This window comes from Schistocerca serialis, chromosome 9 (genome assembly GCF_023864345.2).
Source record: "Schistocerca serialis cubense isolate TAMUIC-IGC-003099 chromosome 9, iqSchSeri2.2, whole genome shotgun sequence".
Classification (NCBI taxonomy): domain Eukaryota; kingdom Metazoa; phylum Arthropoda; class Insecta; order Orthoptera; family Acrididae; genus Schistocerca; species Schistocerca serialis.
Genome location: NC_064646.1, coordinates 407,969,469 through 407,996,572, shown reverse-complemented (window position 1 = coordinate 407,996,572; position 27,104 = coordinate 407,969,469). Strand labels below are relative to the sequence as shown.

Sequence of the window (27,104 nt, the reverse complement as noted above, 5' to 3'; positions counted from 1 at the left end):
CTAGTGCGTGTGAGTAAGTTGCAGTTAGGGGGCTTGTGGGAGTTTGAGGTGAGCTGCATGTTAAAAAAGAAAGCATGAGTACGCTTGCCAAAATTTTTGGGAAAAATTTTAAAGGTGCTGAGGAAGGTAGAATGAGGCAACTGATACCCCACTTCTCAGTAACAGACTTTTAAATAAACAAGAACATTTTCGCATTTTTTGTGCTCCGAAAGGAGCATTTTTCCACTGGTATAACATTTGAATGTTCACTTAGAGCATTGAGGCACAATGGAAGGCCTTATCTTTGTCTTCAGAAGCTTAAGGTTCGACTTCAAACCTGAACTTGGGTCTATGAACCCATAATGAACTTTGTGTGTATCTAGGTAGAAACGTATATATTTGTTGGAAATTCATAGAAAACTATTCCGGTTGCTTACAGACTTAGTCTTTGCTTAATTTTGAATAAAAATACAGGGTGAGCACAAAGTCTTGTCCTGATTATAAAAATTTATAACAGAATAACCGTTTGACATGGTATGTTACATTTGATGCCGTTACATAGGTTAGTGTTACTAGCTTTTTTAAAGACCACTTACGTTAGTAAACCTCAACGTATGCTCCCTTGGTAGCTCGGAGGATGTCGAGACGGTATTCCAGTTCCCACCTGGTGTTTCGTAACATGTGCTCTGTCACAGTGCCCACAGCAGATTGTCTCCTAGCCTTCAGTTCGTCGACGTCAGCAACTGGTGTGACGAAGACTCTGTCCTTGATACAGCACCAGAAAAAAAGTCAAGGTGCGTAATGTCTCGAGAGCGGGGTGGCCAGGGTGTTGGACCGTTCCTTCCAATCCACCGAACCGGACATTACTCCCTTTCCCAGACATTACACCCCTTGACATTTTTTTCTGGGGCTATATCAATAACAGAGTTTTCGTCACACCAGTTGCTGACATCGATGAGCTGAAGGCTGGGATACAAGCTACTGTGAGTACTCAGACAGAACACATGTCACGAAAAACCTGGCGGGAACTGGAATACCGCCTCGACATTCTCCGAGCTTCCAAGGGAGCACACGTTAAGGTTTACTAACGTAAGTGTTCATAAAAAAACTAGTAACACTAACCTATGCAACGGTATCAAATGTAAATTATTATTTCAAACGGTTATTCTGTAATAAATTGTTATAATCAGGGGAGGACTTTGTGCTCACCCTGTATATCAAGCTAGTTCCGAGTCACGCCACCGAAGGCGCTAGCGACATTTGAGTCAAAGAAGGCTCCTTTCACTGGTCCCAAGTGCGCTCGCCGTGTGTACGTGTTTTCGTTTGAAGACTCGACGTCAGCGACAACTGTGCAGTTTAATTTACTACAGTGTGCGGTGCAGGGTCTCCCAGTGGACATGTCATTTATCACCGGCATAAGTTTTTTGGATGCTCGGTAAGCCGTACAAAATCATCTGGTCTACCGTCTGTATCTGACAACGTGGTAGAATAAGCGAGGAAAATCTTTACTGGACAGTTCTAAAAATCGATCCGGCGTGCCTCTCTCGAGCTAGGCGCCCCCACAAGTTACTGCTTGGTGTTTGTTAAGAAGACATTTGAACCTTAAACAATACAAATAAATAACAGTGCAACAAACAAAATACAGTGCCAGGATTTCCTGTAAGGACTTCTAGGGAGAAATGTTACGTCAAATGGATAAAAGACAAATATGTAGTGGAACCATTATTTTTAGTGATGAGTCGACTTTTCATTTAAGTAGTAAAGTTAATTAAGACAACTGTAAGATTTGGGGCAGTGAAAATCCTTAAAGTACCGACGAATGTGGTCGTGATAGTCATAGAGCTGTCATTTGTGCAAAGAGCAAGAGGAAAATTTACGGCCCTTTCTTTTTTCCAAGAGAAAACAGTCAGTAGAAGAATATCCTTAGACATGTTGGGAAACTTTCTAATCCCACTGACTGACGAGGCTGATCAAGAATGCTGCATATCTTTATGGAAGATGGTGTATGACCACACTACCTCACTGAGATTCAGGTTTTCCTAAATGACCGCTTTGCAGGGAAATGGTTCGGTCGAGTGTGCGGATTGTGTGACCCACACACTCAGTGCACTTGAGCTGCATCGAGCATACCGTATTTGTACCACACTTACTCGCTTCTTATCAACTGCAAATCTACAAGGTAATGTCTGACATGCGGCAAGAAATAAAAAAAAAATGGCTCTGAGCATTCTGGGACTTAACTTCTGAGGTCATCAGTCCGTTAGCACTTAGAACTACTTAAACCTAACTAACGTAAGGACATCAGACACACCCATGCCCGAGGCAGGATTCGAACCTGCGACCGTAGCGGTCGCACGGTTCCTGACTGAAGCGCCTAGAACCGCTCGGCCACACCTGCCGGTCAAGAAATCAAGCTAGGATGAAATGTGCCACGTAACCAACGGAAGAAACATTCAACCCATTTAGCTATGAGATAGAAAGCTTGATGAACTTTGCTAAAAGAAATTATACCAAAACTAGACCTGTGAATCATATGAATAAATCTACGAGGATTTTCCAGGAAGTAAGTTCCGAACGGTCACGAAATAGACACCACAGTGAAAACCCAATGGAGCTTTACACAGATATGTTGGGTAGTGTCTCTAGTACGACCGTCGATCGCATCAAGACGCTCTCTTCAGTCGTGAGCACACTGTGAGCGAGTAAAGGTGCCTAGAACTGCGACGTCTCCCGCCAAGTAGGAGGGCCTGCTGAGAGGCTTCGCCTTAATGCATGCAGCCCACCTAACACAACTGCCATGCACTGCCTTCTTCGTGACAATTTTCGGCCCCACTCTGCAGCCTTTTCGATGCCAGGCACTTTATTGTGAATTGCTGAGTAATCACGTAGATGTAGAAGTGTTCGATCAGCCACAACACGCCCTAATTGGCTCGTCCAGAGTGTCACATCTGTTTACATGAAACGCTGGATACGAAGACAACACTTGGGCGCAGGCTACGCACTATAGACCAGAGTAGAGAATTATCGGAAAGCAGAGGCGGCTGCCTTCTATGACGATGGTGTTGGAAATTTGGTATAACGCGCCGGCAAATGTCAAAGTCGGAGCGGCGACTATGTAGAGAAGTACCTGGAAAGCGTAGCTAGCTCTTGCAAATAAAATGTTTCTTGTTTTCACTGTGGTTTCCATTTAGCGACCGATCGGAACTTACTCTGTGGACAACCCTCGTATATGGATTTTTAAAGTTGGAAAGCCTTTTTTGAAACGCTCTGTGTTTTTTTAACGTGCATCAAAATGGACCATAGCGATAGGGCGGAGCCGAGCGAGGTTGGGATAGAGCTCGGTGCAAAGCAGCGAAGGAGCACTCGCCACTTAGATGCCCAACTGATCCTGGAGTTTCATGGCCTAGGCGACAGACATTGTGCTGAATCAACTTCCACTGATACCCATGACTAATGAAGTGCTTGTAGTGGTTAGTGTACATGACAGTATCTGACTTTGAGACTCGTCTCAACTTTTCTACTGAATGCATAACACATTGAAATGAATTCTAATAAAATAATCAGTCTTGACAGCGAAATAAAATGTATTTTATTATTGGTGACTGGTTGCAATCTATACAGATCACTTTCAGACGATAAGGCATCTTCTTCAGTGATACCTGAAGACGTTGGGCGGAAAGGCCCGAAGATGATCAATATAGATTGAAACCGGTTACCATTCATGAAAATATATTTCATTTTGCTATAGAAACTACGAGGGCAGTTCAATAAGTAATGCAACACATTTTTTTTCTCGGCCAATTTAGGTTGAAAAAACCGGAAATTTCTTGTGGAATATTTTCAAACATTCCCGCTTCGTCTCGTATAGTTTCATTGACTTCCGACAGGTGGCAGCGCTGTACGGAGCTGTTAAAATGGCGTCTGCAACGGATGTGCGTTGCAAACAACGGGCAGTGATCGAGTTTCTTTTGGCGGAAAACCAGGGCGTCTCAGATATTCATAGGCGCTTGCAGAATGTCTACGGTGATCTGGCAGTGGACAAAAGCACGGTGAGTCGTTGGGCAAAGCGTGTGTCATCATCGCCGCAAGGTCAAGCAAGACTGTCTGATCTCCCGCGTGCGGGCCGGCCGTGCACAGCTGTGACTCCTGCAATGGCGGAGCGTGCGAACACACTCGTTCGAGATGATCGACGGATCACCATCAAACAACTCAGTGCTCAACTTGACATCTCTGTTGGTAGTGCTGTCACAATTGTTCACCAGTTGGGATATTCAAAGGTTTGTTCCCGCTGGGTCCCTCGTTGTCTAAGAGCAAAGGAGAACCATCTGTGCGGAATTGCTTGCTCGTCATGTGGCTGAGGGTGACAATTTCTTGTCAAAGATTGTTACAGGCGATGAAACATGGGTTCATCACTTCGAACCTAAAACAAAACGGCAATCAATGGAGTGGCGCCACACCCACTCCCCTACCAAGAAAAAGTTTAAAGCCATACTCTCAGCCGGTAAGGTCATGGTTACAGTCTTCTGGGACGCTGAAGGGGTTATTCTGTTCGATGTCCTTCCCCATGGTCAAACGATCAACTCTGAAGTGTTTTGTGCTACTCTTAAAAATTGAAGAAACGACTTCAGCGTGTTCGTAGGCACAAAAATCTGAACGAACTTCTCCTTCTTCATGACAACGCAAGACCTCACACAAGTCTTCGCACCCGAGAGGAGCTCACAAAACTTCAGTGGACTGTTCTTCCTCATGCACCCTACAGCCCCGATCTCGCACCGTCGGATTTCCATATGTTTGGTCCAATGAAGGACGCAAACCGTGGGAGGCACTACGCGGATGATGAAGAAGTTATAGATGCAGTACGACGTTGGCTCCGACATCGACCAGTGGAATGGTACCATGCAGGCATACAGGCCCTCATTTCAAGGTGGCGTAAGGCCGTAGCATTGAATGGAGATTACGTTGAAAAATAGTGTTGTGTAGCTAAAAGATTGGGGAATAACCTGGTGTATTTCAATGCTGAATAAAACAACCCCTGTTTCAGAAAAAAAATGTGTTGCATTACTTATTGAACTGCCCTCGTAGTTACTGTATTACATTTAAATTTAGATTACTGTTATTTCAAATATTTTATCATTAAAACATAATTTCAGCCAACAAGACACGTGACTGTGGGTTCGTTGTGAGGGCCCTCCAACTAGACTAGTCGGCAAGATGGGTATCGTCGGGTCCAAGTACGAAGTCAGGGTGAAAGTGCGTAATGTTGCCGTCTCCCCTCGAATTCAGAGAGAACAGCAGCAACCTGTTTTTTTTTTTTTTTTTTTTACATGTCTAGTTCCGTAGGACAAAATTGACGTGCAAATTTCTAAGGTCGTGGAACGTATCAGTACATGAAATTACAACATAAAACTAATAAAAGATTCAAATATATATTTATGAACCCAAAAAAGACAAGACATAGTTTATAAGAATCCTCTATAGCTTGAGTAGAAGTGCTCTGACTATAAATAACGACAATTAGAAGTTTAGTTTCAATAAATTCAACCGCCCCTGCACAACATTCAAATACCTATACAGTACATCTACGAACTCAAATGGAATGATTTTTTACGTACATTGCCACTCCCCATCTCCGCAAAGAACTCCTTGAAAAACAGCCAGCTTATCTGTAACCCGGTAAAGGAGGCCTCTGCACTGTCAAACTTTTTAAGTGGTGCTCCGATACACCAACAATGTCACAGTCAACATCTATAAGCAGTGTCCTAACTTCATCTCCAATATTTCCTACATTTTTGATGAAATAGACTAATTCCTTCCCTACTTGGATACCTGACCTCCTTTGAAAGCGATTCCTTTGTTAGAGGGATTTCCTTTAAGCAGGGATACTTCAGTCTAAAAAGTCGCAGCTCTAACGCTAAGTACTACAGGAACTTTCCCATGAGTGATCCCACCAGCGCCCATACTTATTGAGGTGCAGGCCATACCTTGTGACACCCGATCTATTGATAGACTCAACGGGCTCCATGCCCTCCGCCATCGGGGCCTTCTCCAGCCCCGTGTCAACACGCCTAACAGCCTCATTAAGACGACGCTGATCATGACGCTGAAACAGCTGCACGAAGTGCACATTAATGCCATCAGTTTGATTACCTATCTTTACCAGGTCATTACCTATATCATACTCCCCGTCCCTATCAAGACTATTCCCAGTTCCATCCAAAATCACTACCTGATCCTCTTTCGGAAAATTCCTACTTCATATGTTAACAGTCACCTGAGCCGACCCTGCACTAGGCCTTACAATGCTGATAACCTGGTACTCACTCCTCAAGACTTCCTGCAACTGCTGGCCCACACCTCTGCCTTACGAACTACCTAGCAGCAGAACCTTATTTTTGTTAGAATTTGCAACTGACTTAGGCTCCCTAACTACTGAGGACTGCGGCGTGTTTCCTACAAGTTGTCATCATCTGCTTCACATACCCATTAAACACCATCCTGCTCAGATATCTGTGCGCTCGAACTAGACCTCCAAATCACGAAATTCAGCTGCCATATTAGAAAAAAATTAAACTTCAGAAATCTAATCTTGATTTATTGCATGTCTGTTTTTCATAAACAAGTTTATTTTACGAAGGTAACTGGGCCAAAACTGTTCTCTTCCGAAAAGGTTATAAATCGAACGACTGTGACCATTCACACTATTCAAGACGGATCTGAAATCTACAGGAGGCAACTATAGTTAACGTAATCACATCTTTGGACAGCAAAAGTGAGATATCTTTGGATATAGTTACTCTCTGTCGTGTTTGTAGCGAACCCAGGGAAAAGGAGTAAGTTCCAGGAGACATCACGCTCACACCAAGCACCACCGTCCCGATAGTGGACTCCAGTTGGCGAGGAAGAAAATCCCAAATTCTCTTCATAAATGTTACTTCAGATATGCCACATCCAGCTGAATCCAATCATTGATTATTAGATCTCGTAGAACTACCAAATGAGAGACTGCTCATTGCTACGTTCCACCTGTTGTTCCAAATAGGAGTACTAAGTCATTTTTCTATGCGTTCACAATCGGGCACCTCAGCACGTCAGTTAACGTGCGATAGATATCAGCAATTCTTGTTGGGTTTCAAGCCGTCTGTCACAACATTTCTTGCAAACACGTTGGACTGACTGCGAAGTTACACCAACAAATCGGGCATCTTTATTCATGGTGCGATAATGGTCAATTCCAAACACCTTAGCTCGTTTCTGCAATTCTGTGGCGCTTACACAGTGACCCGTCCATACAACAGACACCGACGTACACTGCACGCTACTGCCACGGTGTCACGTGACAACTTGGTATCAGTTGTGCACCAGCTACAAGGTTACAAGGCGACAACTGGTCCATTTCAAGGGAGTAACTGATATTTTTCTCCTGTGAGCATACCCTTGTAGCAATAAATTGTTAACTTCTTAAATCTGATTTAATACGTAAATGTAATTATCTATACCGCAATCCTAAAAAACTAGCAACAGAAAAAACACATTTTTGGAATTGTTTTATTTTAATCTTCAGACTGAAATGTATTTATTTAATATGACCATAGGGAACTGGAATGCAATAATAATGACAGAATAATAGGTTATGCAACTGAATATGGACATATAAAGCTCAAAATGCATCATGTGTTAAATAGAAGCCATGTTTGTGACTGTAGACTCATGCCCTTCTCTTTATATTTAACGAATTTAGATACGTGACGGCATCTACAATAGCCACTATTAAAACAGCTAAGTTTCCGTGGTTTCTGTGAATGTATTTAAGCGAGTCTAGGACACAGCCACTTTCCTCATCGTACTGCGCCATCGCCACAATGTTTAACCCTAATTATCTGTCCTGCCTTCACCGACATGTCCATGACGTGGAGGGCTGGACAATGACTTTTCTAACATCTAGTATCTTCTGCAGTTCTAAACATCGTCGAGGCGTTACCCGTTTCAATATAAGGAAATACGTGACTGATCTTTTCTGCTGTTGGCTTATTTTGTTCATTGTACATGGTTACAGAAATGAGTTGATGACTCCGTATTTGTTTCTTCCAGGTGGTAGTGACGTATTCCTCCACATACGTGCTGGTGGCCCTGAGCATAGATCGCTACGACGCCATCACACACCCGATGAACTTCTCTGGCAGCTGTAAGTAGGTGTAAAGTTGTAATGGTGAAGTACCACCGCTAAAAATCGCCCATTTCTCTTATTTAACTAACTGTAAGTCTGCTGCCATGTTTCATCTATCAAGTGACTCAGATGAAAATCGTTATTGCACAGTGCTGTATGACAACTTTCTAAATGTTTATACACGAGCATTTGTTTGAACGTGGACACTTAGAGGTAGCCCGTTCTCAAGAGAATATCCACGGGTATGCTGACTAATTTTTACATACGGTAAATTAGAAAATCTGTGCCAGAAAGGCTTCGAAACCGGCAAATATTGCATTTTCTCAGTATATTAAGGGTAATACGCCTCACCTTCTCCATATTATAATATTGTTCGAAGCGTTCTATCTCGTACTAGTTTTCTTCTTGAAGACTATCAAAATATAGGCTCTCTTCCTTATAATAATATTTAGAAACTGAAACTAGTCAGCAGAATCTGTAGCCCAGAGTCAAAGCTCCAAGAGAAGAGAGCTGAAAATGTTGCCCTGATGGAGAATCTGCTTCACTCCAGCAAAGTGTCTACGTGTTATTTATTTGTCTCTGACACATGGAGACAACACACGAGAGTAAAAAGATATCACGGGAAAAAATCATAAATACAACAAGCAGAGCGTGATGCAGTCGACCAACTGAGTAACAAGTCTCTTCTACTTTCTTCCTAAATATTAATCCAGAAGTCTCAACGATATTCTGGGACTGCAACAAGTATCAAGCACTAAATTTCAGTCGGCAAAGACTGATATCGTCTACGTACGGGTTGCGGAAAATCTGGTTAGCCAGGATAGTGACTATAAACTGGCTGCGTATGATCTGCTCTCATTGAAGGCGAACATCCAAGACGAGGAGCAACCCACCCGGCAGCTGAAAACGGCATTTCCACCGTCTAGGGTTCTACCCGTTCGCTTTGTGGTCTGTCTTGCTATTCCGAGCTTGAGTCGTCCATAAGAAATAGCGGTAGGACAAAATTGTGGAAATATCGCGAGAAGTGCATGCTTGAACTTAAATGAAGACGCTAGCCAAGCCGGAAGGTTGCGCTGTGCCATGTCACCAATATGTTGCAAGCGTCAGTCGTGGTAAGAACACTCTTCTGTGTAGTTGTGAATGCAGTATGTAGGAGCCAAGTGAATTCGAACGCGGTGAAATTTTTGGTGCTCGTGTGGTGGGCGTTTCCGTAAATAAGACTGCCGGAATGTTCGGTGTTTCAAGAGGTATCGTATCGAAAATTCATATCACACACGGTAAAAGGGGAAAAACATCATGCATTAAGTCACAACGCGAAACAAAATCTGTGTTTAGAGATCGTCACAGACGGTCACTGAAGAAGGTTGTGACAAAAAATAAGAGGACGACAACTACAAAAGTCACTTTAGAACTGAATGTCGCACTCGCGAACCGTGTCAGCATAAATGCAACACAAAAAGAGCTCTATAAGCAGGGAATTCCAGGGTGAGCTTGAAATCCAAATGCCCGTAACTGCAAACCTGCGAAGCTGTGAAACCTCGGCTGTGAAGCAGTGGAAGAAAGCCATTTGGTAGGATGAGTATTGTTGCACACTGTCTCCAACTTCTAGCCGATCTTACGTCCCAAGTGTGAAACATGGCGAGGGTTCGATGACGATTTGTGCAGCCATATTGTTACTCTTTATAGTCGGGCTACCACCAAAGATTATGTGACAATTTTGGGTGATCAGGTCCATTCCATGGTACAGTCTTCACGGTAAACAATAACAGCTATACAGTTGCAGTATAAAGATTTATTGAAATCCTTGACCAAGGTTTCGGTATATCAAAACATACCTTGAAACTTCCTGGCAGATTAAAACTGTGTGCTGGACCGAGACTCGAACTCGGGACCTTTGCCTTTCGCGGGCAAGTGCTCCACCATCTGAGCTACCCGAGCACGACTCACGACCCGTCCTCACAGCTTTAATTCCGCGAGTGCCCCGTCTCCTACCTTCCAAACTTCACAGAAGCTCTCCTGCAGACCTTGCAGAACTAGCACTCCTGGAAGAAAGGAGACGAGGTACTGGCGGAATTAAAGCTGTGAGGACGGGTCGGGAGTCGTGCTTGGGTAGCTCAGATGGTAGAGCACTTGCCCTCGAAAGGCAAAGGTCCCGAGATCGAGTCTCGATCCGGGACACAGTTTTAATCTGCCAGGAAGTTTCATATCAGCGTACACTCCGCTGCAGAGTGAAAATCTCATTCTGAAAACATAATTTCATCAGAAGCAAAATACACTAAAATCACATCCTGCAGTGGAGATAGATAAAACAATCGTGCCAAAGGCGTCGTCAGTAGTTAAAATTAAAATATCACTTCCATCTGTACAGCATAATTATTTTAACTACTGCACGATGTGATTTTAGTGTATTTTGCTTCTGATGAAGGTATATTTTGATATACCGAAACCGTGGTCAAGGATTTCAGTAAACCTTTATCCTGCAACTATTTGGCTTTTATCATTTACCGTGAAGATTTTTAACAGTTGCTGCTTCAGCCATGTTTAAAATTTTGCCATGGTACAGTGTTTGTTCCGCAATGGTGATGTTGTGTTCCAGGACTACAGGGTCCCTGTTAACACAGCTCGCATCGTCCAGGACGGGTTTTGTGAACATCAGGATGAATTGTCGCGCCTCTCCTGTCCACCTTAGTCTTCAGGTCTTATTATTATTATTATTGCCCCTTTGTGGTCTACTCTGGAGAGAAGGGTGTGTGATTGCTACCCATCTCCGTCATCGTTAACTGAACTTCGAATAATTTTTCAGGAAGAATGGTATAATACTACCCTGAAAACCATGAAAAATTTGTATTCATAGATTCTGTTTCGAGTGAAAGGTTTTTTGAATGGGTTTCCTACATCGTATTAGGCATGGAAATTTGTTATGTTTGCGTTGTGGCAAACCAATGGCAGTCTTCGATGACTTCGAGCATCGAGCTTCACAGTGACTGTCGACCGGCTGCAGGCCGGGAACATCATCGAGTATTAAAGCTGTTCAAAAAAGAAGTGTCGAATACTTTGACAGGTGGTGGAAATCATCGAAACAAGAAAAATAAGTCCAATTAACATGTGGGTACGGAAGCGCATACACACTGCGATAAACTCCTGTTTTCAGGAGGTGTTGAACTTGGCGTTCATTTATGACAATGCATCCCTCTGCCCTCCGGCGTAAAGAATGACACACCCTCTAAAGTACACCCGGTTTCTGTTGCGCGTGTTGGCACGAATTCAAGATGTGACCTTGTAGTGTCCGCACACCGTTGATTGGCGTGGCGTAGCCTAGACTAATTCCTTCAAGCGTCCCCATAACGAAAAGTCAATGGGATTGAGGTCTGGGGAACGAGAAGGCCAAGGTGTGCCCACACCCCCGACCGTTCCAGAGGTCCGAAAATGTGTGCGTAAGATGTTCGCGCACATAGTGACGAAATTGTGCTGGTGCGCCACCATGTATGAACCACATTTGTATTCGCTACTGCAATGGCACAGCCTCCACCAAAGTAGGCAATACATTAATGAGTAAGTCCAGATGATGTGGCCCGGTTAACCTTTGTGGTAGCACATATGGCGCTAATAATCTATCGTCAAGTACGCCTGCCACACGTTGATTAAGAATCGCTGTCAATGCCCTCTTTCCTGAACTGCTTGGGGATTTACATCTGCCCACCCATGCTGGTTCCCAACGTTCCCAAAAATGGTTCAAATGGCTCTGAGCACTATGGGACTTAACATCTGCGGTCATCAGTCCCCCAGAACTTAGAACTACTTAAACCTAACTAACCTAAGGACATCACACACAGCCATGCCCGAGGCAGAATTCGAACCTGCGAATGCAACGGTCGCGCGGTTCCACACTGCAGCGCCTAGAACCGCTCGGCCACTCCGGCCGGCGGAAGTTCTCAAAACCATCTCTTGCTATCCCTGCCTCATCGGTAGATAAAATCGTGGATTTGAACAGTGGATCTGCGGCACATTTCTGTAACAGCCATTGACAGAATCGCCTTCTGCCAACGTGATCATTCGGCCTTAGGGCCTGAATGCGCTGTAAATGATATGGCTACAGCAATTGTTGATGAAGTACTCCCGGATAAGAGAATGACACGCCTTCTGGTGCTGCTAATCGTCCACGCTGGTCCCAGGAGTTTCTTCCACGGAATGTAGCACATGCTCCTCCATGTCAGGCGTACGGACTGTGCGGGACTTTCCATTGTCGGACCTCAGAGGTGCAAGGGTACCTGTGTCTGTCAAACGCTGGAAAAGTCTGCCGAACAGCTTATCAGAGTACACTCTACGCTGTGGATATTTTTCAGCGCAGAGGGTATTTGTTAAACCATAGCAGAATACCGTATCCGTCATGTCACTTCTCGTATAATAGGCTTCCATTGTTAACGAGTGGTCTAAGAGACAAAATGTAAATGTACTACACGATTTGTACGTACCAACAGGGCAATAACAGTAAACACATAAGTAAATCCGCGTTTGGAAGAGGGTAAAACAAGATACGTGCCCAGGTTTGAAAATACTGTACAATAAGGCAGACAAACACGACGAAAACTAACGTATCCTACGACTTGAACCACACATTAACTGCAGACTACCTAATAGTAGGATGAGTAATGTGAGAAAGATCTCGTAGTACCCTGCCGGCACATTTGACGGAGCGCCAATGCAAGGAATGCGGTAATATCCACAATCTAGAATCGCACAGTCCCTTTCTATAAATGTTTATTTCGGAAAGTATGCGTTTTCGGTCCCATGTTTATTGGACTTATTTTTCTTGTAAATATTCGACACTTTTTTTAATACCTTGCATAAGCTTGAAAATTTCAAGATTCACTTAATGTGTGGAAATCAATAAAAAAACAGCTCAGTCAACCGAATTAGGAATGTAAATATATGTCGACGGAATATTTTATTTGCATTTAAAAAGTATTTACTCCTTTCTGCAATCCGATCATGAAATTTTATGATCATTTAGCATTTCCAAATTGTGAAATTTAAATTATCGTACTGTATTGTTTGAAGTGTTTCTCGCAAGATTGAAGTCTGATTTTTCTAGAATCCTTCACAAAGTCTTACTTACGTGCACTACGCCACTACACGTCGCGTTTATTGAGGCATTTCAGTTGAATAGTGACGACATTGCTCAATTTATATTCATTTCAGTTTCAGTTGTGTCAGCCAACTATCAGCATCACTACTGTCCCCAAAGCATTACTACGGTACCTACCAAACTTTACCTTCATGCATGGAAGATGGCGATATAAAAGCTTGTATAAATCTCAAAGAGGAATCAGTCTCTTGCAGTTCTCCTGCTCACATTGCAACTTGCAAAAGCGCAAAAAAGACGTGCGACGTGGAACGACCATGCTACAAGCTGTGTCCACTGAAATGGTTTTTTTTTTTTGTTATAAGAGAGAATTATGTACTGCGCCTAGGACAATAAAACGGCTTAACGTGTCTCTTTAGCAATGCGCTAGTTGTAGGGAAGCAGCCTACTCACCCCTTATAAAATTCACATCAGTCTTTCCATTGTGTGCCAGCCAGTCCGCTGTACCTAGCTCTGACGTCATAAATGTTGCGCAATACTTTAAAAATCAAGTAAATAACCTAAAACGCTTCTAGCATGTCAGGAGTAATACTAAATCAATATGTGTTGAATATCAGTTCAATAACTTTAACCATTTTCGAAATTTGGACGTTTTTCTGTAAAAATCATTGGCGCAACAGAAAAGAGCTAGAAACTCAAAAATTTATATTTAGATTCCTTTTGCATAATAATTTAGTAGAAACAGTATTCTGGATCTTACAAACTAAAATTTTAGTTGAAATTTATGATTTTCTGGTTTTTATCTTAAAAATGAAGGAAGCAAGATAGATTAAGTAGGCGAATAAATAAAGCTAGGATGTTTAAATTTAAGTAGAAGGGAGATCCGCTATAATCGTAAAGATGTGAGAAGTTTCAACTGAATAATTATAAAACTATAGCGATAGCGTAACTCCAAAGGGCAAGTTCAGAGCTCGTCTACTGCGTGTAGTGTAATTAAATTAATTATCTCGCCCAAAATATTTGACTTAGCCACGTCAGACCTTTATTATGATTACTTACCTATGTGCTGATTGCACATTTAAATTGAGAGCTTCGTCGGCCATCAGCAAAGGAAGCAATGATTTATTCGATAACTTAAAGTGGTGCATTACTAGCCCAGCGGCTAGTCGGGAGAGCAGATTTGATCAGGCGTTCCCTTAGCCGTCCGCACCGCGGCTTTATATGTAAGAACGCTGCGCGAGAAAAGGAAGGCCCCAGTTCTCTCCAGACGCTGATTAGCGCACCACCTGTGCCGGGAGTCGCGTCGAGTCGGTATCGTTGATATAAACAGTCTTGGATGCAGTAATAAGTTACTCGGGGTACGCGTAACCATGAAATCGTTTTCGAGTGAAGTGCTAATTTTGGGAAGACGTTAATGATATATCTTTAGTTTGTGTATGTCGTATTTTCACGTGCCGCCGCAGGACAGACATTCTACCATTATTAGCGTGGCGTTTGACGAACATTATCATCACATTATGGCGAGCATTCACTTAAACATTTAATTAGAACAGTTATAGTGGCATCAGTGCATTAGACTCTGAACTGCTCTGGTAGATGGATTGTGTGGAGTCTTTTTGGTCGGTGACTTTCAGAATATAGTGAACATTTTAGAGAAAATGGTTTTTGATTATGAATCCCAGACAATCTCCTAATTCCTCAGAGCTATAAGCTGTAGCTATAAATGTATTTCTCAGATGAAGTGGATACTAGGAATTCTAATTACAGGCTTCACGTTTTGCTAATCACTTTCTGGTTGCCAATATTGTAGTTAGAGAGCCAGTGTTTGTGAACGGCAAACAACAGCATTAAATAAATAATACAAAACTTTTATACAATTATTCCACCCGCCGCCCCACATAGTGATAGTTTATACTGCTTTTGCATGGCAGCGTCTGTAATGAGATCCTGTAATAATTTTGTAAGAACAAGAACGCGATGGCTTCGCTCTTCTGAGATAAGAGGTCACAGACAGTATCAAAGTCGAGAGCAGACTTGTGGCTTGTCGCAAACCGCGTCTCTTTACAGTAGGAATTCCTATGCTGCTGTCCCGGCAATGATGGTATGAGACGAGACTGTCTAACCGTGCATGCAACTCGCGTAGAAACTGTGGCAGCACAACTTGACTCGTAGTTCTTAGCTGGCAGCGCATGGATCACGCCATAGGGTGCACCAAGCATTTCAGGAGTGGCATCTCACTGCCTTGGAACGCGAAAACAGTTTTCTCAGAGAGTCAACTCAGAGTTCTAATTGCACTTTACTCTGCATCAGGTTGTGGCATTACAAACATGGTAGCCCAAGACAAAATTCCCAATTATTATTTTTATAGCATTTTCCCCCCACCATTTGCATTACACAAAATTTATGTTTTACTTTATTGCATAGCGACGCGCTTCAAGAATGTTCAACTGATTATCAGGCTTTACACCTTCACTCATTGCAAGTTACACAAAAATATAACCAGTAACTCTGAGATACTGTGTTCGTTTCATAAATTAACTGTTAACTGCGACTGCGCTCGCAAACCAGCAGTTTTGCTGCGATGAGTGATGGTAAGTAAGGAAGCTACTTTACTCATAATAACGCAGCTACCCTCACGTGTCTGCCCATTCGGGTAAGCATAGCTCATAATGTTCGCACCCCGCCCCCTCCTCCTTTCCAACTGCCCATAACGCATGACGCGGTGGCATCTACAGTATCACTCTAAAGAGATTGGGGGCAGAGGGACATGGGCCGGAGCACGAAAATATGTATCTTAGAAGTTGAAATATGTTGTACAATGTGTACATAATGTAACAGATTCAATAATTCTTAACAATGTTTATGTTCACCGATGTAAAAAAAAGAACGAAAGAAAGATGTTCCATTCCCTACTTCTCCCTCACATTGGTCCATTCTTCTTTTCTTTCTCTTACTCTCTGCATTAGCCTATGTTGTTCCGAAGGATTAACACAACCTCCATATCAAATTTAATCCGAAGCAGTTCAGCGGTGTACTCGTGAGTTACTTTTGGGTTTATGATATTAGTATGGATGAAGTAATTTATATCAACACAGACTCACACATGGTTTGCACATGTCTGAAACTAAAGATAATATTGGAGAAAAATGAGAAAGATTCAAATCAGAAATGTTGAAAATAGCTAATGAGATACTTGGGAAAAGTAATGTATCAAATCGGAGAAGGGGTCAGAAAATATGGAATAAGGAAATCGCCAACAATATTAAAGAAAAACAAAATGCTTATAACACCTATTTATAACCCCTATTTACAAACACGGTCAAATGAAGCCTGGGGCTGGGCGCTGTGGCCGAGCGGTTCTAGGTGCTTTAGGTTCGAATCCTGCCTCGGGCATGGATGTGTGTGATTTCCTTAGGTTAGTTATGTTTAAGTAGTTGTGATGACCGCAGATGTTAAGTCCCATAGTGCTCAGGGCCATTTGAAGCATTTGAAGCCTGGGAAGTATGTAAACAGAAAAGAAATAAAACGAAAAATTTAATAAAAAGATATCATAATGAATCCTGGGAAAGATTCATTTCTAATGTTGAACATGACAGTCATGGAAGACAGAATATAGTGTTCAAACTTATCAAGCATCTGAATAAAACTGAGAAAAATACTGCAAACAATATAATAGCAGGAAATCAATGAATATACCATTACAGAAATTTATGGTATGGCGAAGCTGGTGAAGAATGTTATTCTATAAAAACTGATAATAGCTCTGTATATCAAAGAGGCAAAAAAATTAAAAGTAGCCCTAAATGTAACAAAAAGAAGAAAAGCTGCTGGCCTAGATAGCATTAATGCTGAATTAATCAAATATGGAGGAATCATTTTAGAATTTTGATTCCTCCATTCTTTAAATATGTGTTGGATGAATTGTTCCGTACATGAATAATGGAACATAGGTAAAGTTACTTCCACATTTTAAAAAGTCGAGAGGAAAGATAAAGGGAATTATAAAGAAATAAGTTATAAATGCAGGATATCAAATTTATGGAAAATTCTTAAAGATTACAAACTATTGCTAACGCAATAATCTCAGAAGAACAATCAGGCTTCAGAAAGGAGCGTTCGTGCAATGATCATGTATTTATAATTAGACAAATTATTGAAAAACATCGGGAATTTGACTTAGAAAGGCTTTTAGCATTTATTAATTATTAGAAAAGCTTTGATAAGTTACAAACACCCCTTTTGTGGAAAGTATTGAAGATAAAGGTTTCCTAATCAAATCAAATGACACAATTCAGCGACTCTACTAGTCTCACACAGATATGATTTTACGTATAGAGACAGTAACGGCAAGTAAAAATTTGTACCAAGGCCAAGAGTCGAACTTAGGGCTCCCGCTTACTAGGCAGGTGCGTTAGCCACTTTTTTTTTACATTTTGTTCGTTATGGTTCGCTGTATTTCGTCGTAATGGATGTCACATGACATGCGTTGAAGTTCTTTTCACTCAGTTTTTTTTATTACACAGGCCTGCCAGCTCTCTGAACGAACACGCTGAGCTACCGTGCCGGCACCACTAAGCCACTTCGCCACAGCGGTTCATACAACTGCACAGATTATCCTCAGACGCCTCACTCCTCGAACCAAATTCTCACTACCGCCCCAGTCTACTTGAAATTCCTCCTTACACACGAACAGAATTACCGAGGCTCTCCATGTTCTGGAACAGCAACTTATTAATACCGTAAAGAGTATACATATAAACACAAAAATAGTTGTAAGTTAAAGTTCGAAAATTTCAGACGAAATTTTAATAAATCAAGGTGTACAATAAGCGTGCAGTCGACCACCCACTTAATGTAATTTATATATTGATGATCTGGTTATCAATTTGAAAGATTAAATATAGTTATGAATTAAAATTGGATGTAGTGTACCATTAAATACTGTGTTATATGTTGTTGACCAGATAATTATACAGTAAACGGTACATAATTTGCAAAGACCAATATATAGACTGAGCCAAAACGCGATATATTACAACTTAATTATTTATGTAAGTAAGAAAAAGATAATGGCTTTTAAAGGAAAGAATCCAGTCAGATCAAAAATAATAATAAATGACAAAATAGACACCAGAGAAGAAGTTAATGGGATATGTAAGGGGTTGTAATAAAATGGGTAAAACAAGGAATGAAAGGATGAGATCAGATCTAACAGTATTTTCAGTTAATGACAAGACAGCAGAGAACAGAATGAAATGGATCATGTTCACAGAGTAATAGAAAATGTATCGCAGAAAAAATGAATTATCGGACGACTCGAAAGAGAGAACTAGGTAGACCACGTAAGAGATGGATGGATGGACGATAGAGACCGGACAGGTGACTACAATACCTAACCCTTGGAAGGAGATACTGATTAATTTTCCCCGTCATGATTTTCTATTTGAATGTGGAGGGTAATCTCAGAAACTACTGTAGCGATTTTGATAGAGTTTCCACTAACAGTGGGTAATTTTTACCTCTACGTCAGACAAGTCGTCCCCCCGTAGATATTAGTGTTACCCATGCGAATCCGGTGCGCGTCGCTATGTAATATAAATTAGTGTCATTGGAGAAAGCAACACCATCTTCATACAGGGGAAGACCAACAGGTTGGAGAAAATTAAATTCGTCAGTGGTTACATTGAACCCAGATTTTCAGAGTAAGGAGTCACTCCTGTCAGTGTTTATAGATTATAACTAGCCTACCAACAGAACAGTCGCAATAAGAGATGGTTAACGTGTAATGCGAAGCTGATATGCTATACGACATTCGTCCATCCTAAAGCCTGTGCCATGAATTGTCTGTCGTTCAACTCAAAAAGTCTGAATGGGAAACGAAAAGTTAGAGAGAGAAGAAATCTCAGAACTTGAACCCAATATTGAAAGGTGGGGAATATCGGAAACCTTTTAAAGCTCTTCTACCAAATAATAGAGGAGGATAGGGAAGTTAAAATTCCCCCTCTCTTTCACTAGATGTTATCACGAGCTATGTAATGGCAATGGCCTACCAATAGTATCCTGCAGAATTTTACCCAAGGAACAATCGCGATAAAACATTTCGGTGAATTCGACAACGATTTTTGATGGTTTTCAGCCACTTGCAGACACCAGAAGATCCCTGAAGAAGATCCTTGCAGACGGATCGAAATGTCGAATAGTAAAGAAACCACCTTAAAAGGAACATGAAGGAGCCTGGAAGATTTTATGTTCAGGAAGAAAGTGGGTTCTGATATCCAGAGAAACAGAGGTAGCAAGGGCAGGGGATGAGGGGCGAGGGGGGGGGGGGGGGGGGCACAGAGAGAGAAGAAAAGACTGTAGCGTGTGGGATTCAGCTTTCCCGCAAGCACGTCATTCACCAAGAATCACGATTACGCGCACAATTCAAAATGCCTATCAGTGTTACATGAAACAAAGAAATATGCAAGCGTTGTATTTATTGAAACTTCCTGGCAGATTAAAACTGTGTTCCGGACCGACACTCGAACTCGGGACCTTTGCCTTGTGGACAAGTGCTCTACCATCTGAGCTACCCAAACACGACTCACGCCCCGTCCTCACAGCCTTACATCTGCCAGTACCTCGTCTTCTACCTTCCAGACTTCACAGAAGCTCTCCTGCGAACCTTGCAGAACTTGCACTCCTGGAAGAAAGGATATTGCGGAGACATGGCTTAGCCACAACCTGGGGGATGTATATAATCCAGAATGAGATTTTCACTCTGCAGCGGAGTGAGCGCTGTTATGAAACTGATGTAAGGTTGTGAGGAGGGGGCGTGAATCGTGCTTTGGTAGCTCAGATGAGGCCTGCACGATAGCTCAGCGTGTTCGGTCAGAGAGGCGCTGGCCCTCTGTAATAAAAAAAAAATGGAGTAAAGGAATCAACGATCAACTTGAACGGATGTCCTATGACGTCCGCCCAGACCAAACGCAACGAACATTACCGAACAAAACTAAAAAAAAAAAAAAAAAGATAGAGCGCTTGCCCGCGAAAGGAAAAGGTCCCGAGTTCGAGTCTCAGTCCGGCACACAGTTTTAATCTGCCAAGAAGTTTCATAACAGCGCACACTCCACTGTAGAGTGAAAATTTCATTCTGCATTGTATTTGTTCTCTTATATGTAGTAGAGACAAGACAAAATGCTTCCCACAAACACGCAGAACGTTTACAGACTTCATAAAAGAGAAATAAAGTTTCAGCACTAATTGTAATAATGAGTGTACCAGTAAATTAACACGTTGCACAAAAGACTGAAGACTTTAACAAAACCTGCTAGAACAAATATTTACGAATTTTCCATAAATATTAATTTAATTGGCACAACGAAGAATTTGGAGCAACGCGTGTACCAATGGATCAAAGTATAAGAAAGTCAAAATTTTAAATATTTTACTTTAGCCAGACGAGTCCTTCATACCGGAAGAAAGATGTGTAGGCTTACAGCCTGCAGTTTACCGCTTACATCCTTCCTGCAAATTGAATACAATGTAGAGACCTCTATTACAAAGAATAAAGTGATGGCTTTCATGTTGAAACATCATAACTGTGTGATTTTGAAGAAAGTTTCATGTTGCAACTACTCAGGATATCTAGATGCCGTAACCTGTCTGCAGCCATCTACACATGAAAATAAACGTGGCAGCATCCATAATACATTAAAAAATAAGAGCTGACAAAAAACTAAGAACATAATTATAATAAAGGTAAGGATCCTCTACTACTCCTTCGTGAGAATGAATCTGGGTGCCTACAAAAATACTGTAATAGGCAAAATATAAAGTGTGGATATGACATTCCCGAGACGAGACATTACTCAAGATCTGTTCATATCATAAACAAATCAATGAGCCTAGAGCTATAATAGTGAATTTTGCTTATAGTTACAAAGACTCGTACATACAGAGGATAGACAGCACTTCGCAAGATGACGGGTAAACAATATATAAACAGAGTGATGGGCAGATAATTTGTGAACACGAAACTAGCTTGAAATCTAGTCCAATACAGAACAAGAAGACATAGAAAAATTAATTCTTGTGGGAATATCACTTTGTGGCTGATTAAATGATGTCACCCCTAGATACGGTAAGTTTTAACATTAAATGTTAACATTTTGTGTTAGTCTTGACCGTGACCTTTATGAATATTAACTAAAACTACTAGGAACTGTAATCAGCCACATTTGTTATTCTTTTTATTGAGTGTTTCAAATGATTATACATTTATCATCAGACTGATGTATTTATTGAATAAGAACAACTTTTAAGTTTAGCACAGACTGGCAGCAAAAGCCAAAAAGACCTATTTTCGTACAAATGTCAAAGTTTTGCGGATATTTTGAGTGCATAAGTGAACAGTAATACTAACATGTTAAGTTGGTGCGTAGGTTCGTAGCGTGTTTGTTTTTCATGTTGGTATTCCGGTTGCAATGGGTTTTTTTATCGATTGTCTTTTTTTATTTGTAGTTCACTATTGCTATTTGAATTTACATATTGTCATTTTGTCATTTGGAGATAGTGGCTGGATCTGTGGATGCTAGAAAATGGAGTGCCAAGTGGATAAATCGGAACGTATCCGACATATTCTTCTGTTTGAGTTCAATAGAGGGGTAACAATAGCAGAGGCAACAAGAAAGATTTGCGTTGTGTATGGGGATAATGCCACTGGACACACCAAGGCGGGAAAATGGTTCCCTTTTTAAGGAGGACCGTTTTGACATTAGTGACTCCTGGCGTTCAGGAAGACCTTTGAGGTTCGATGAAGCTCGTTTAAAAGCATTAATCCACAAGTATCTACGTCATCGTACTCGAGAACTGGCAGATGTGATGAACTGCAATCATTCCATCATTGTGCGACACGTCCACACAAGGGGGACAGTTGAAAAATCGAGTGTATGGGTACCGCATGCTCTAACCCAAAATCAAAACAAAATCTACGGGTCGTGATACGTAAATCTCTGCTTGCTCGTTTCATAAACAACACCGACCATACCTATCCTGTAACGTAATTGGTGACAGGAAATGATTTCTTTATGCTAACATAAGGAAACGAAAGGAATGGTTGATCCAAAACAAAGCAGCAAATTCCCGTACAAAGACCTGCGCGCAACCACAAAAGATAAGGTTATGCATCTGGTGGAACAGCGACGGAGTCGTGTGCTACAGATTGTTTCCCCGAGGTGTTGCCATCACTGCTGACATTTGTTGTCAACAACTGACGTCTTGCAAACACAATCTAGGAACAACGACCTTGACGACTGCGTAAAGTGATGCCACTCCGCAATAACGTCCACCCGCATTCTGCTAAACTGAGGAAAAATATACAGGAGTTGGGTTGGAAAGTTAACCTGATCTTGCGCCCTCATATTTACAACTTTTCCGCTCTATATCGAACAACCTTCAAGGAACTTCCTTTCCGCGTGAAAATGCGCTCCGAACATAACCCGACTAGTTCGTCACCTCATAACCACGTGATTTCTACAGTCGCCGAATCGAAAAGGTATCCCCGCATTGGCAGACTGTTGTAAACAGTGATGGAGAATATATCACTAATAACGGATAATGTGTCATATGTATCTGTTGTGTTTATTAAACTTATGAAAAAACACCACGAACTGAACCACCAACCCAATAAATATTTTTCTGTGATCGCAGACTATTTTTTGTCTTCTCCTGGCCGTAGAAACACATCCGTGCCTTATTAACTGACACAAAATCCACATTATGCTGAAGGTGTTATTCTCTGAAACACGTAGTGGAAAAAATAACAAAGAGCATGTTAGTGTGTGTGCGCGCAATTCATTGCCCTTTCCTCAGCTGTAATGTAAATGTGCTGCATTTGTTTACATTACCAAGAAGCTTCATTATCACCTGTTATGTGATTTGTAATTTCAGTTGACAGTAGTTGTTACGTTAGTACTGTCGCTAAACTGTCAACAGAGAATACGTATCACCACTATCCTCACTTCAGACAACACAGCAGTTTACGGAATCAATGTGGACCTTAAGGAGATTGTAACCTACCAATATATTTGATTGTATATTCTCATATTTACATACTATTTGATCTTTACCTTATGGAATCTGTTGTAAGGTGTCCAGATTTTTCGGACCTTACATGAACTTCATCCATAACGACAGCACAATACAGTACGACATCCTCAGAAAATAATAATTATAACAACAGAAAGCAATTGCAGTAATCTCATGTACCGAAAAGTGACGAAACAATGTCTAGCATTATAAGGGCAGGGGCATGCATAAATAAGTGAAAGGCATTTTGGAGACGAACCGAGCACATGGGTAATGGCATTGGAAAACCCCACTTAACAAGAGAACGTCGAGCTTCAGCGCAGAAAGGGATAAGGCCTGAACAATACATTATTCCTTTTCATGTAAATACGGACAGGACCAAGGGTAAGTGGCTGGACAGCTTTAATAGGACTAGGTGGCGACCCGGCAACAAAAATAAAATTCACTTCAAATGAGACGGCGATTGGCTGAAGCAGATGCGACACAGTGGGGAGATCCCCATTATATAAAAGCATTTTGAGAGCTAAAATTTCTAAAGAATCTCTCTCGTCTTGCGGCAGAGTGCACAAGTGTGTGGAAAATGGCGAGGGCATTGAAGGCTTTGCTTCTGTGAAGTGTGGGCAATATGCTTTGTATCATGGCAACAGATAGCAAAGATGTAGTTAATTATTCCTGTGGGAATTTTTGTGGGCAAAGAAATTGAGCATGTCGCTCCAATCCTTAGCAAGTGTGCAATAGCCATTATTTCGACTAGGGAAAAATTAATATTCTAAGGAATGCAGGAAAGTTGAGACAGAGAATTCAGTCAACACCAGAGTAGGGAATTAGCGTTTCAGATCCAGCATGGAGGCAACGCCATTGCAGGCCCCCTTGGTAAAATACCATTGCAGATTAGTTCACAGTACATGTTGAGTCGATTTTTTTCTCACTCCAACTTGCGTATGCTTAGACCATTGAATATCAAAAGTTAGGATACTAACCTACCCTCACATTGACTACATGAGAGTTTTTCATTGGTTTAAAAAGTAAACTTATTCTCCACAAACTAGGTGCATTGACCAGCTATGCCATCATAGACGTAAGTTAGCCGATGAAGATTTTTAATCATTCTTGCCTGTGATAAAATTATTCGTATGTACAGATAAAGAATTTAATAATCGCCAATTCAATATGTCCAAGAGTTAAATATTTTGTTGAACGTGATTGCTGTGTATCACTTGACCCCTGAAAGCAAAGTTGAAACATTATATGTAGAATGAAAAATGTAATAGTTGTTTTGTGTTTCTAGAATAGATCTCAACCTTTCACTTTTATTAATTTATGCACTCTTGTTATGTGACAGCAGCATTTCTGATTGTACCTAATATTAGCTTCATTACAGGGCCAGGTTCATATTTATCTAGAATTTCTGTTTAACACCCTGTGTTTGAGAAGACAGTTCAGATGTTTTGCCAATCTACGTGCCTCACACCATCGTACAACTAAAAGAACAGATATCAGTTTCAGTTCAGGGTGTGTTAGTGTGTTTCCGCAATTCATAGCCCTTTTCTCGGCTGTAATCTAAATGTGCTGCATTTGTTTACTGTTACCAAGGAGCTTTATTATCACCTGTTACGTGATTTGTGTGTCCTTAAACTTACATAGGTATTCTGCTTGCAGGGCGCAGAGCCAGACTCCTTGTGCTGTCTGCGTGGCTGTTGTCTTTTCTCTTTTCTGTGCCCATCATCATCTTCTACGAGGAGAAGACAATCCAAGGTAACACAGCATTATGTCGCTGTTATTAACAGTTCTTGTCAAGCAAGGTGCTTGCAGACATTTTAAACACAACTTTGTGCATCACTGCAGGCACACGGGTACGGCACCAATAAAAAATTAACCCAACACTATGACAGGGGATCACCCTCGACTACTGTGTTTAGCAACGGTGGTCAGACAGATCACAGTGCCGCATACCAGTCGCCATTTCGATGCCCGGCACTAATAACAGGTCCAGCGCCACCCCGTCCCTGTAAACTACAGAAGCCATATAGTGGAAAAATTGCAGAATAGTGAAAGCAGTCATTTCAGAACAAGTGCTAGAGCTTACCCCTGTATGATTTGACATTATGCCAATGTATGGGCAAGGTAATTGTTCTGGATAATGTAGCTGCTCACCGATTATTGCTGCTTAGTGTTGAACCCTTAAGTGATCTTCAGTACTGTGATCTGTCTATCAACCGTTACTATCTGCGGTAGTCTAGGACAGATCCTGCCGTCACTGCGTTACTGCTCACGTCAGCTGGCAACGGTTTGGTTAGATATACTCACGGTACACGCTTGCTGTGGTGGCACATTAAGTATCCAGCACCTGACTGAATGTTCCACGAATCTGGCTTCCACGATCTCACCACGGCCAAATATCCCCATCACGGGTAGTCTTTCTCATCTCGACCCTCACGCTGGCGACCAACATAAATATTGAAGACTTCCCCGTCGCGTGACACTGCCGCGACGCGCACAGTTTTTGCCTTCGTACTAACGTAGAAAGAACCCAACTTAGAAAGTTTTTCATACGTACGTCCTGTCCACAAGGTATATAGAATGTTCCTCACATGATAAAAGCTGTAACAAAAGGTTAGCTTCACTACACACGTGAACAGGGTCCACAGAGTTACACTGACCACACTCTGAAAAGGGGCGGCAAAGATATGGGAGACGCAAACATAAGTATAAAGAAATTAAATGCAAAGAAACTTGCATAATAAAATAAATTCGTAAGTTGATCGATGAAAGAAAGTTCAAAAATGTTCATGGAAACACCGTAATACAGCAATATAGCTCACTTAGGAATGAAAAATGCAGGGAAGCCAAGGCGAAATGGAGGCAGGGAAGAGGCCAAGAAATCGAAAAGAACTGGTCATAGGAAGAACTGTTTCAGCATACATAAAAGTCGAAACAACCTCCGTTGAAATTAAAAGAAAAGAGATTAACACTAAGAGTGCCAAAGGAATTCGACTGTTAAACGCAGAGGATAGGATGGATAGGTGCAAGAGTACACTGAAGGACTTGACTAGACTCTGCTTTTCACGTATATCAAGCGACAAAATCAACAACATTTTAATACACACACATAAAAAAACTTTACAGACTCGTAAATAAACTCTCGATTCTTCCAAGAAACAGTCAACTGCGATAATAAGATGAGATGATGACACGCGGTAACGCGCTTTAAATTTTACGCATTACGCGTTCTAGGGTAGTCCGTACACTTGCGATGATCACGGTATCCGGAAGGTGGGGGTGGTCAGTGCATCTGCCTAGTAAGCAGGAGACTCCGGTTCGTACCTCGGTCCAGCACAAATTTTCAACCTTCCCTATTGGTTTAAATCAATTGTATCTTAATTTGCTAGCCAGTTAGTAGTTAGTGACTGGCACCATTGGGTAGTACACATAACTCTGTGCACCGGCTCCTCACGTCTTCTGTGTAGCACATCATTTTTTGTCGTAATTAATGTGGCTATTAAGTTATATTTTAGGTTGCGAAGTGTATGTCATACATGAGCTATTGCAAAAGTTACATACGAGAATTGGAACTTTAATAGTGGCAACTGTTTATTTACCGCTCGTACAAAACAGATACGTGTTTCAGAGTTTTACTGACCTCCAAAGTAGTCACCAGCATTGTGGATAATCCATTGCCAGCGAAGTGGAAGTCGTAGTATACTCTTAGCAGTTCTTGACAGTTCGAGCGGCGCGGTCTATTGCCCGACGAATTTGTAGCAGTTCTGACGCGAATGACGTGAAGTGTTTTCTTCAGTTTAGAAATCGAGT

The 27,104-nt window shown here is 41.6% G+C and overlaps 1 protein-coding gene across 1 annotated transcript in view; it reads left to right on the top strand.

The window, feature by feature from the left end:
- The window catches only part of LOC126419016 (cardioacceleratory peptide receptor-like), a 329,034-nt gene that overhangs the window by 255,878 nt on the left and 46,052 nt on the right, over positions 1 to 27,104 (top strand). The window contains exons 3-4 of the mRNA XM_050086073.1: positions 8,068 to 8,161; positions 24,954 to 25,049. Of these exons, the coding sequence (XP_049942030.1) occupies positions 8,068 to 8,161; positions 24,954 to 25,049 (190 nt within the window). The remainder of the gene's footprint in view (positions 1 to 8,067; positions 8,162 to 24,953; positions 25,050 to 27,104) is intronic.